Here is a 13,368-nt window from a genome sequence, read left to right on the forward strand (position 1 = left end):
ATTGCATTTTGCCAAATTTTCCTCTCTTGGGACTTCTCAATGAAAGTAAAAGTGCAAAAGCAGTTTTTGAGCTAAGAAATGTACAACAATACTTGTTCAAATGCAATGGACTAAATTTTTGCAGCCTAATATAAACCATAGATCATGTATGACTGACAACCTATCAAATAGCGAGGGCAAATTCTGAATAAAAGTGATAATAAAAATGGTTAGATATAGAAGGAAGCTGAAAAAAGTAGTAACCAGACTAATAACATCACTTGACAACCACAGCCCTTGGTATTCCTGTTAACTCAATCTACTGTGCCCATAAACGCCTTGTCATAAACAAAAACGTGTAGGGCCCTTGGCACAGTTTTTGCATTGCCACCATGGCTTCCCAATGCAGTGTCTCATTGTTTCTCTTTTGTGTTGCCATGCAGAATCTTCAGACTCTTCGTTGTAGCACAAATGACTTTGCGCCTTATTTAGAAACTCATTTTGCGACGAAACGGGCCTTGAGATATAAGGTTTATAAGTAGTATTGCCCACATGCTGAGAATGCTGTGACCCAGGTGTTAACTATGCAGTGGGGTACAAGCAGACTCACAACCATGGCATGGGAGTGGCATATATGTGCAGATTGCACGTTTGTTTATGAACTGAGTACAAATTCTGTATATTTCACAAGAGAAGTCAGTGCTTCTGGAGAACCCTTTTTAATTACAATATCTCTAATGACGTGCTGAGTTACGTTATTTCAACTACAATGCGGGAAACTGGCACTCAACCCACTTCAGCAAAAAAAAAAAAATCATGTCGAAAGCTTAGCACGCTTACAAAATTTTACATTATATACATGCAAACATATTTGCCTATTTCAGGAATGGAATCACTAGTCATTCTAGTCATGCAAATACACGAATACAATCTGGAAAAAGTTTCGAAAGAAACTATTTCACAAGTGTGGATATAAAATACAAAAGAAATAACAAATGCACTGTTTTCAAGCCTCTTAAGTCAAAAAGCTGGCAAATGGCATGTCAGCACAAAATTTCACAGGTTGAAGAAGCTTCACTGAAGCCATATTAAAAAGCTTTTTGAATCCTACTCATTGTACTTAAGAGAAAAATTGGTCACAGCGAAGCCTGGCACAATGTTAGTTAAATGAATTGGTCATAATAGAGTGATGCTTCTAAGCATTTACAAGACCACAGACAATTACCACGCAGATGGCAGTTGTGGGAAGGAGCTACCTCTGTTAGGATTTTAGGCAGTTTTAGAATAGCGTATGCATGCTTACGTACACTAAATTTAAGCCATTTGTAGAATGCTACGTAGTTTGTCACATCCGCACTTTTAGTTCTACGCATGCAAACGAAGATACAATGATAACTTCAGCCTAGTGGCACCATCCGGTGTTCGGAACGAGAACCATTTCTGTCAAACTGATGTTCCTGTTAAGCCTGGCAGCTGCAGAATCGTCACTCGAAATAAAAATAAACCGAAGTTATTGCTCATACGTAATGCTATAGGCGAGATGACACGAAGTGGAAGGCCAATGCTCCATTTATTGCCCATGAATGTACTCAAAAAACTCCATATCAATGACAAATTTACTCCGAAGCGAGAGGTCCTGCTTCGAAGCACGCCGCCATGTTGGAAAAAATATCGTAACGTATGCAAGAGTCACACATGCTAAATTCGGAAAATAGCGTACATAATGCGAGCATACGTTAAGGCTGGACGTGCACTATGAAGCACAGTATTTTTCAAAGTATGCTATCCTTCTGCATACGTCTGCATATGCTATACTAAAACTGCCTACTGTTGTTAAGGTCAGATTGCAATATGGGTGCATCAAAATAATGAAAGTGCAACGAATGTAAAATAACAGCAATTCTATCACAAGACAGAATTACATAAACCACAGGTATGACCTCTTTTAAGGCTTATTGGCTAGCTTTCAATACCACAAATGATGTGCCATCATCAAGCTGCTGAAGCAAACAAGCCAAAGGATGAGTGCTGTTACAGCAAGGAAGGGGACAAGATCAAAATGGAAGTCAGTTGGAAAGTGCACAGCCAACATACATTCTTCAGGTGAAACTACGCTCTTAAAAGATGCTTTATAAACATCAGAGTATGATGATGGATTAAGTAAGTGAAAGACCCATGTGAGGAGTGTGTTTCATTCTAACCCAGGCAAAACGCATACTGCAAGTGAGTACTGTTAGTTATATCTTTTATTTAGTTCCATACATGCTAGGAAGTCTTTGAGAAGAGTCCTGAATGGATAACAAGTCAAATAAAAAAATAACAGCCTGGAAGGATTTGCATATTGCCTATTCTTGACATGAAGGTGCACTTCTCATCTCTCAGTACATTGCAGCCCTGTCAGCCTTTTTAGTGCAGAATTGTAAGCAACAGATCTCCTACGAGAGAGTAAGAGCTTCAGGAAGGAAAGAACAATCTGACAGGTGCATGCGAGCAGGCTAATCTGACCTTCTGTTAGGCGCAAGATCACGTAGCTTTGGAAAGTCCACAAATTCAGTTCCATAATACACTATGGCCATGAGGGTCAGGACAGTCATTGTCACCCAAAACAAAAAGTACATGAAGGTCTCCATAGAGTACACTGCAAAACAAAAGAAGGCAGGTTGGCACAGATTTACAAGCACATTCAGTACACTTTTAAACATACATTGTCCTAGTAATGCCTCCAATAGACAGTGTGTAGGTTGCCAAGGAAAGCACAACTAAACTTTTCTTTTTGAAAGTGCAAGAAACGAAATCTGGCAGGAACACAATACTACTACAATGCAGAAAAAATGCACTGGTCTAGAGTACCAGATCAACATTTTCCCGTATATCTAATGCAGCAATGCCAAGTGAACTGCAGAGAACGACAAAATATTATTCACACATTCAGGCATTTTTAAAAGTTTAGGGCAGTAAACCTTCATAAAAGCAAATTACTTCATTCCAGTTATTGCTATATTTTAAATTTACTGTGGTCCTGGTATATGAACATATATCTTAGACTGCAAGTGCAGTAGTGAATTCTGCTTAACACAAAGAGCAAACAGGCAGAACAAAGGGGGCTAATGTGGAGGAGCACATATGCTAATCCTTTCTTTGCTCCTTATCATTTGGACAAAGAAAATTTAACTGAAAATTATAGTGTTAAACTACACTAGCTTCTGTGACCTATATGAAAGACTCCTTTAAGAAAACTTGGCAGAACCTGCTAAATCTGTTAAATTTAATCAGAAATTCTGCTCACCAGAAGTGTGCAAAATATCAGGTTGTATAAGAGCATATAATTTTTTGAGCCCAAGAGAAATAAGAAAAGTGTAAATAAGGCAGATTTTGCAAGGAGGCCTTTATTAAACTTCTGGGATGAAAAATATTTTCAGAAATCCTACAGTGCACATTCAGACAACAATGCACTGCTGTGCATTTCAGCTATTTTAACCTTTCTCTCTATTTTGTCATAAGTGAGAACTAATAACCAAATAACTCATTCTCCTCCTCCAGAGAACAGTGGTGGATACAGAGCAGTGATTTTCTGAGCATACAATATACAAGTTGATTTTACCTGTTACATATATTTTTTATTTGTGTGATAGTTTTATGATAGTGTCCAGATAAACAATACATCACTAAAAAGCGCTGTAATCTGCAATGTTGTTTGTTGTCTGGATTCTGGATGTGCTAGGAACTTGTCTTGACTAGCTGCACGATTACCATAAAACAAATTTAATGCGGTCAAGGCCTAAAATTGAGTTATGTTCATTTCTACGCGCTGTACTGCTCTAAACGAGCATGACTCCAAAGGTCACGCTTACAGATTGCCATTTAGGAAAAAATTGTTTTTAGCCAGCCGCCATTTTCATACTTATGAGCGCACTTTGCTTTCCCGTTTAACACCGTGCAGCGTAAAGCGCACTAGCCATAAGTGCAGTTTATTTTGCGCTTGATAGGGGTATTAACAAGTTTGGTTAATGTGCACATTTTAAGTTTGCTCCTTGTGTCAATTTTGCACTCCCCACCTATGAAAATTTTAATATTCAGTGTTCTGCCCCTAATACAGTACACACCTCCTGGTCATGGGAGCCAAAGAGTGGTGTGACTCCTCGTTCAAAAAGCTACATCACGACCTTTAAGCCCTGATCCAGTGTGAAATTATTGCTGTCAGACAGAAAGCAGTCAGCTGACAAGGGCATTCCCAGACAGCTTGTTGCAATAATGCCACCAGAATAAACAAACTAGAGGAAGTGGAGAAGCAAGCACATTAAGTTGCAAATATGCACCTCAATTTCCAGTACACCATGAAACAAAAGAGAAGCCAGTGAAAGAAAGGCAAAGCAGAATATACTAAGAACTGTTACTCTGAAAAATTGTGTTCAGAAATTCTCACAAAGTTCCGTATTTACTTACATAATTTACACCCGCGCATAATTTGCACACCCCCAACACGTACACAGGTGCATGCAAGGCAGGCTTGGGAAGATCGGTGCAGCTGCATCGCCATGTGTGGTTGCGAAAGGTGCAAGTGGAAGGACACAAAGTGTGCACTGTTTACCCGGCTTGCTCATGCTGGCAGTCACTTTCCCGGACAAACAGTTGCGCGCGCCCGAATTCGAAACTACCGAATCATTTGCTGTTCAGTTTGCCATTAGTAAGCAGGGCCACTTAAGAGGGCGCCGTTTTGTCACCCATTATCTTCTCTGCCTCCCACTGCTTGCTTCACGATTGTATAGTTGCGCGTTTATTTCTTTGAGCTGTGCATGCGCCATCATGCCATCCCGCGGGGAACTACATAACGTGGGGTGGGAGGGGGTATGTGTCCTACATTTGGAGTCAACTTTCTTTTTGCCGGTGAGGGTGCGAGATGGGGGCAGGGCCTATATATAGACGACAATATATACAGTATATATAGCTAGGGGTGCGAGATGGGGGGGGGTCTATGCATAGGCAGCAATATACAGTTTATATTGCGTGTTCTGACTTTTGTAGCATTTTTTAGGATGTGTTCAGAAAATTTTAGCGTAATTTGTGCGCCCCTTTTTTAAAGCCATAATTTAAAGAAAAAAAACTGCACCAATACACGAGTAAATGTGGTATATATACTTCTGAAGTTTTCTTTAAGGCACTAGGAAACTCTTTTGCCACATAAAAAAAAGGAAAAGATAGTATTTACACATGAACTTCTGTGCTCAAGGCCCGCAATCACATGAAACAAAAGCAAAGAATGATGCCTGCAAAAAATCTCAATTTTGCCACATCAATCCCTCCCCACCACCCCAGTTACTTTTGTTACATACCTGAAGAGTTGAGCAGGCACAAAAAGCAACAAGCTATTGCCAGCAACAGGAAGCCTGGAAGCTGTAAAGAAAACAGTGTTAATGAAATCGATATTCCATCAATTGTCACTGTATGGCAAAAATTTTTAAGTAGCTTCATTAACACCAAAGATACTCGCAATTAAAAATTATGCTCCTCCTTGCTCCCCTCAACTCATACATGCCAACGTGTCAAAAAAAGAAAGAAACGAAAAAAAAAAAACAGGTTGGGATTGCACCCCTCCATGCCCCATCTAGCCTCATCCCGCCCATGCCACCTCGGCACACTCGATGAGAAGGCTCGCCCAGATCGCCCACTGATGTCACGAGGGTAGGGGCTGCTAAGAGTCTGTTGCGAGGTGTCGCCCAAATCAATTGAGAGCTAGTGTGAGCAGAAATTGTCAAAAATTATTCGTAAATTATAGCGTTCACACGGAGGTTTTAAATTTGACTGAATACTCACAAAGCCCACCTCTACGGATCTGTTGTACTACAAATGACAAAATCCCAGTGCACATGCAGAAGTCATCACTCTTGGATTAAATACATTCAGTTGCTCAGCTAGTTTTGAACAAAATGAAATGAACTATAACTGAAAATCATTGTAGGAGACATTATCAACATCAATGCAATGCCACTTAAGACAAGCGGCCAAGGAAATGCTGTACGGCACAGTAGACAAGAAGGGCCTGAAAAGAGAGGAAGCTGAAGCTTTGCAGTCAGCTAAACAGCCAAATGCACGTACCACCCAGTACTTCTTTTCCCTGCGAACTGTGAGTGGGCATGAAAGGGCTGTGCCTTCACCTTCCTGGACCCTGTAGTTGCCTAGGAAAAGGTCAATGGCATCCTGCAATGCAGAACACCTCACATTAACATGACATAAGCTGTCGCACATCAGAGCACCCCCTCCAGGAAAAAACAAAAAAAAAAGCCAATGTGCAAACCAGAGTCACAACTTGCCTGCCTGAAGCCGTCATTGAAGTTGTTCTTGATGTAGCGAACAGCTGAGTTGTAGCCATCCCTCAGCGCTCCAAGGATGGTACGCTTTCCGGTCCTTCAAAAGAAAGTAGTGAGTAACACACATTGTACAATCCTTAAATGCCACAGCACAAACTTAGCTACCACCAACATCTCTACAGCAGACTACAAATATGGTCAATAATTGCTGATGGCAAACGCACTCCAATGAACTAGTTCAACAGTGTTGAAAATATATACATACTACAATTTGTGATTAATATACTATTTTCTCTTTGGCATTTGCCTTCTTATGCATGCTACTGATCTTTGTGCATGTTGTAGCTTTCATACTATAGCACAATTATAGTAAAACTGAGTATGAGCACTGCTCACACTGACGCAGGTCATTCATTGGTTTTTGAATCTGCACATAGCATTCTGACAGCATGAATTCTGTGCCAATAATGCTAGCACTTTGCTGGCACCACAGAATACTTACCTAGTATAATCCGTCTTGAGGGCACCAGTGCCTGCATACTGGATGCTGCAGAAATCACCATTGTCTGCCCAGACTGCAGAAATGGATGAAGAAGATCAGTACAGCACCAGAAAAAATTATCACAAGTATAATTCAAAATCAGGCAAACTATTTTCATTACCATTCTTGTAGAGGGTCTCAAAAACTGGGTGCTGTTTTATGGTCTCTCCTGGCATAAGAATACCAGTCCTCTAAAAATAAAAGAGAAGGAGCATGTTTACTGACATAGCTCTGGCAGTTAATGAAAAGAGTGAATGGTTAATTCATAACGGATGATTCAGCACTGATGAAAACTACAGCCCCTTCACATATGTCACCTATACTTGTAATTAAATGGGGCAGCTTTAGAAACTGCAGAGGTATTACTTTCTCTATCAGCCATAGTGCTTAAAGACTCAAAGGTTGAAGGCCACACAGCCTACAGTGGAACTGCTACACACTGTCAAAAGAGAATTGCAGCAGACCATAAATCTAGTCTCTTGACGCTACAATGTGATGTGGCCAACATTACTGGTAATATGCATTGGCATGGGCAATTTTTGGAACACAGAAGTTGAACAGCACTGCTGGGAATGTTCCTGCAGTTGCTCAGCCAGTTCAGTCTACTATTTTCATGCCTCGGTGAGTACCGTATTTTCCGGTGTACAAGACGCACCCTTGTATAAGACGCACCCGCCTTATATGCAGGCTGTCATTGAAAAAATTGGTATATAAGACGCACCCGTGTATAAGACTCACCCCAATTTACCCAGTGAGGCTAATGAGGCTTAATTAAACATGCTTATGCGACCATCGCAAAATGCACTGTACGTGTGAGAAGTTCTTAAGCAACGCTAAGTGATCGAAAAAGGCAACACTCACGCCACACCCGCCCACGTTTTAGCACAAAAGAAAAAAAAGCGAAAGAACTCTCTTTATGTCCATAGCAATTTATTTTTACATAAAACCTTCAAAGTCTTCATCTTTGGATGCGCTATCGAAAAGGCAACGCGGCTGAAGCATTCTCTACGCACTACGTACTTGCAAAGGGTGACTAAAAAAAAACGTCGGCTTCTCTTGGCTTGTATTGACAATGGCGAGAAGCGCGACTGTTGCCATCTTTTGGCATTACACATTACCTTTGCTTGGGGCCTCCGAAACGGCCGCGTGTTTAAGATCCCGGAAGTGGTCAACCCCGCCGTTTCATGATAAAGTTCACCTAAAAAAGTTGCGCATGGCGGTACCCGTAATGAAGTATTAACCATGTTACAACCGCGTTATTGGTAGTAATATTTTTTCGGTGAAAAAAGCTTGAACATGAACCTGAGTAATTTCTGAACTCGCAAAAAAAATGGAAAATTTGCATATAAGATGCACCCTTGTATAGGACGCACAAGCAAGAGTTTTGAAAAAAACCTGCGTCTTATACACCGGAAAATACGGTAGTCCCATGCCTTATGACCACTTTTGACTGTGCTGTAATCATACCAGTTCCAAAGCTGTTAAGCTACACCATGCCAGGGTACATAAACAATATGAAACAAAAAACAATGGTGTTTAGATGGGACAATCTGAGCAGATTCAAAATGTTGACGAAAAAGTGCACTGACACAGAACATGAGACGAGGCTATGCAACACATGGTACAACATAAAACAAGCTGTTGTGCAATAAGCCAAGGGACAAAAAAAAAAAGCACGCAAGGAGAGGACGAGCAACTTGCTTTCAGAACACGAACCAACCTGCCACAAGAGAAAAAATTCAGCTGCATATTATGAGCCACATCTTTAAAATAAACAGAATATATGTTATGTGCTTCAAAACTGTCTTCCCACTGCTGGCTTTTGGAGCAAGTATAATCATAGGAAAATTAAATGATAAAAAAATATAATTCATTGCGGTGACTGAAATCTTGACCAATGAGTCCTCAAAATGAACATATACAGTTTCCTTTTTTTTTTTTTTTGTGAGCTCAATATTTCACAACTTGGCTAAAGTTGTAGTTTAACCCTCTTTGCAGCAGTGAGACACATTTGTCCCACTTGCTTCAAGTGCTGGCAAACTAAAAATGATGAACCCAGGCACTATATTTTCCAGTGAAGAATCTACCCAACTATCAAACAAGCCATTCAGTGTGTTTTTATACTTCGCTAATAGGCCTTCGTGGTGTACTATGCATTGTTACATGTGCAAGTGTGCAGTTTTACAAGTGTTTTTACAAGTACAAGTTCAACAATACCCAACAAGAAGACAAGGCGGGAAAAAAATTGTTCAGGTTCAAGAGGGTCTGAACTTTTCCTGTGCAAGGATTGTGTTGTGTGTGTGCAGAAAGATCCACCAGTCTTCTCTGGATGCCATTTTTGAAATTCGACCACATCAACTACACTGTAACTCTGCAAGAAAATAATTACTTTTGCGCATTGTCATAAGAAAAACACCACGCAGGATGAGAAATGTGATTTGAAAACCGGTGTCAAATGTTTGAAGCATTACCACGTAACAGGTAATGAATTTGCCTAGTATCCTAGAGTGTAGGGCAGCCTTGACAAAATTTTTGGTTTTTCTGGGGTTTAACGTCCCAAAGCGACTCAGACCATGAGGGACACCATAGTGGAGAGCTCCGGATATTTCGACCACCTGGGGTTCTTCAATGTGCACTGACACCGCACAGTACATAGGCCTCTAGCATTTTACCTTCATCGAAATGTAACCGGTGCAGCCAGGAACAAACCCACATCTTTTGGGTCAGCGGCCGAGTACCATAACCACTAAGCCACCACGGCGGCACAATGTTGAGGAAAATAATTCCACCAATAAAAGAATTATTCCGAATTGTGAAATACACATTTTATATAGAAAAATATCTTAATTTCTTCTAATTCCTGAAGTTTTCGCATATATGTGTAAAGAAAAGAGCAACTAAAGGTAAGAAAAAGCTTACCTGAAGCTGCTGCTCCAAGCTACGCCTTGCAAGGAGAGACTGCACAACATTGGTTCGGTCCAAACAGTCAATGCAGTTAGTGCGGAACACCCCAGTTTGAAGAGAGGGCACTGAGCCATCATAAAGCATCATGAAGTACCTGTAATCAATTTATCTATATCAAAGACAGCTTTCATGACAACTTGACATTTAAAAAACGTTTAGGAAATTAGACGACGATTATGCTTATCAGTAACATGATTTTTTAAGCGCAGCTGCTGTGGTACTTGAACCATAGAGGACCACATATGAAACACACAGTGCTGAAAGGAGGCGGTTCTGGGCTTCGGCTTAGGCAGCATGCATAGCGATCCATCATCACTGAGCCTCTCCTTGGGCGAACGGACAGCAGCATGCTACTCTGGCGCCCTCTCTTAGCAGGTCACCGCCGTGAAGCCCACCTTCAGGCTGCCGCTGTACCCTCTTCTTCCTCGCGCTCTCTTCGCTTTCACTACGTCTTCATCATCTGCTGCGCTCCACGTCAGCTCTCTTTCACCTTTTGCTGCACTTGTTCACTCCGGCGGTTACGTTGAGGCAGACGGCGAGGAATGCCCCTCAACCCACAAACAGGAATTTAAAAGCTGCGCTCTAAGAGAACGGCAGAACAAAAAAAAAAGTGCTGCCTTAAATTTTAAGTTTCAAACTTACCCGAATGCATCTTGGTCTTGGGCTATCCTGTCCATAAGTATGGAGAGGCGATCCCATTGCATCTTTCGGCACTCATGGTGGAAGTCAAAAGCCTCATACCTGCCAATAAACTGGGTGTTAGTTAGCACAGGTCAATGGGGCCAAGGTTTGGTCTGTAAAAACTATGACATTATCAACACTAATGCTTGTTGCTCCACAATTCTCATGCCATGCCATGTAGGTTTTCATGTCCAAAAGCTGTGCGTAGGCAGTGAGAGATGCTGCAGTGGAGAGCTCCGGATTACTTTTGACCACCTGGAGTTCTTTAACGTGCACTGACATCACACAGCACACTGGCATTTTTGCAATTTGCCTCCATCGAAATGCGACCACTGCAGCCAGGATTCAATCCCCCCCGTCCTTGGGATGAGTAGCCTAATACAGTGGCGGGGCAATCCACAATTCTCAGACAGAGCACACATTCATAGAGTATGATTACAAACACACGATTAAAAAAATGCATAGCTTGACTCCACATGACAGCTCTATTAATCATGCGACTCCAATAACATGCTGACTTTATCTCGCATATAGAGCCAGCCCCATGTGCCAAAGCTGACACGCTTTCATAGCCATTGGCCATAACAATTTTGTGTTTTAGCAGTAGTCCTCCTGCTTAAGAAAGAAAAACAAGTTTTAGCTCATTAGCAAGATAAATGTATTTAGGTTTCAACCGTAGGTGTCATTAACAGTAATAATGGTTGGTACGAGTGGAGTGAGCAAAAAACGCAGTGCACAAAACAATACTTTTGTTTGGCTTGTCTGTTTGCAGGATGCATATGAAAAAAACTACAGCAATAAAAAAAGAGGGCTGCTTCTTCAGCATTTAAACGAAATGAAAACCGGTTTCTGGCTCCAGTGGATAGTTACTTGGAACCACCGCACCAAAAAAAAAAGAATAAAAATGATGCATATTAGACGCTCCATACCTTCCCGCCTAATTGACAAAACACATGCATATTTGGCACATTTGTAGGACATTCATATTTTATTAAGTTTGCAAAATTTCTTTAGGCTAAACTTAGCAGCTGTTGTTCAAAGTTAAGTGTCACTACCTAAACGATACCCACGGAGGTTGGCAACACAGCACCAGACCGCCTTGGGTCATGCTTTGGCAACAACTGTTAACTTTGAACAACGAAAACTAAAGAACTATCAAGTGCAGCTCAATACCATTTTGCACACTTAACAAATTATGCATGTCTTACAAATGTGCCAAATATGCATGTGTATTGTCAATTAGACAGGAAGCTATCGAGCCTCTACTGTTCGTCATTTTCATCATTTTCGGTCTTTTTTTAGAGCGCCAGTTCTAAGTAACTATCAACTGTAGTCTACCATTCTCAACGTACAGAGATAAACATTTCATTAAATGCTGCAGAAGCAGCCCTCTTTTTTGGGCAGTAGTTTTTCCCAAACACATCCTGCAAGCAAGCAAGTCAGAAAAAAAGTGTTTCATGAACCACGCTTTTTGTTTACTCCACTCAAACCAACAGTTATTGCTATTAACAATGCATATGCTTGAAACGTAAATAAATTTGTTTTTCTATCATAAGCAGGAAGACTACAGTGATCACGCAAGCACTGTGAAAAATGGCCAGTAGCTGTGCAAGCGTGGGTCCCCATCCTTAAGTTTAATTGAAAATACTTTTATCTAAAAAGATGTCCACAATATAGTCCCAGTAGAACAGAATCCATGGGTCATGAGCTGTTGTTGCCAACTACCATAAGAATGTGCTGCCAACACATTGTTATTTCGCCTGCTTTAGGTGCCTCAAGCTGGTAAGTAGCATTTACATTTAGCATGCCCTACTGAAACAAAATTTCTCGTGGCTAGCTCATCTGGGCCAACATATAATTGCCAAACGAAACAAGACGGCACTGCATGTCCATGCACTGCTGCACTCAATTATACAGTGCAATTTTATTACTTTAAAATAAAGTAAATACATTTAGTTTAATGCAGCTATACTTTTCTTTAAGCACTTTTGCTTAGAATATTGCTCAATCACATTACTTTCATTTAGAATGCAAAAATCTATTATACAGTGATGTAAAAATCCCATCTATATACGGGGTTTCAGTTTAGAAGGTTTATATAAAGGTTAGAAGGCCTTATATATTACACACATAATGCAGATACACAGGACTGCATTGAAAGCAAGAACAAAATAACACTGCAAGCTGTTTTTCTAAGCTCACTTGATCTTGGGGTTGTTGGCAAGGTTCACAACCTCTTGCAGTTGCCTTCCCAATGCCTTTTCTGGACCCTTCTGGTCAATCTAAAGTGAAAATGACAAGAGAGAAAAGAACACAAAGAAACACTAGCTTAGAAGACCACGGCCCACAGTAAAAAAAGACATGAGGCAAAGGTCGGGGACAGACACATCTCTTGCACTATGCGTTTAGCACTGTCAAATAATCTAGCTTAAGGTTATGTCAAGCTAATTTGTAGGACATAATCACTATTCAAAAACAAAACAATCAAGAACATCAAGCTTTCTGTTCTAAAGAATAAACACTGTGAATGGCTGAGAACAAATAACACACTCATAACCTTAACAGTGTGTCTAGTTGAAAGTGGTGCCCACGTGACTTATGTTAGGCCCTCATCCCATTTGTGCTTCCAAGAAGCTGAGAGAACAAACAGTTATCCAACCAGGACCTCTGCTTTACCAACATGGTTTATACAAGCTGCAACAAAAGTTCTGTATACCACATCACTGCCCTGCCACCTAGAAGTGCATGGAGCTTTCATACTTACCAGACTGATAATTACTTGGTTCCCATATGTATAAATCTGATTGTCAAAGTGCTTCTGGAATGCTTCAAGCTGGAAAGCCCAAAAGCAGAATTTGTATCGCATTAGGGTATCTCAGTCTGCACACAAAATTACAA

The 13,368-nt window shown here is 40.8% G+C and overlaps 1 protein-coding gene across 1 annotated transcript in view; it reads right to left on the reverse strand.

Annotated features, from left to right (window-relative positions):
* Window positions 1-2,207: 2,207 nt before the first annotated feature.
* The window catches only part of Sac1 (phosphatidylinositol-3-phosphatase SAC1), a 35,201-nt gene continuing 24,040 nt past the window's right edge, over window positions 2,208-13,368 (reverse strand). The window contains exons 10-19 of the mRNA XM_089579960.1: window positions 13,235-13,303; window positions 12,673-12,752; window positions 10,432-10,530; window positions 9,745-9,883; window positions 6,947-7,016; window positions 6,787-6,859; window positions 6,288-6,381; window positions 6,073-6,174; window positions 5,310-5,370; window positions 2,208-2,617 (exon numbers count right to left, since the gene is read on the reverse strand). Of these exons, the coding sequence (XP_089436086.1) occupies window positions 2,475-2,617; window positions 5,310-5,370; window positions 6,073-6,174; window positions 6,288-6,381; window positions 6,787-6,859; window positions 6,947-7,016; window positions 9,745-9,883; window positions 10,432-10,530; window positions 12,673-12,752; window positions 13,235-13,303 (930 nt within the window). The 3' untranslated portion in view covers window positions 2,208-2,474. The remainder of the gene's footprint in view (window positions 2,618-5,309; window positions 5,371-6,072; window positions 6,175-6,287; window positions 6,382-6,786; window positions 6,860-6,946; window positions 7,017-9,744; window positions 9,884-10,431; window positions 10,531-12,672; window positions 12,753-13,234; window positions 13,304-13,368) is intronic.

Source organism: Amblyomma mixtum, chromosome 3, assembly GCF_055824585.1.
Source record: "Amblyomma mixtum isolate Tamu chromosome 3, ASM5582458v1, whole genome shotgun sequence".
Classification (NCBI taxonomy): Eukaryota; Metazoa; Arthropoda; class Arachnida; order Ixodida; family Ixodidae; genus Amblyomma; species Amblyomma mixtum.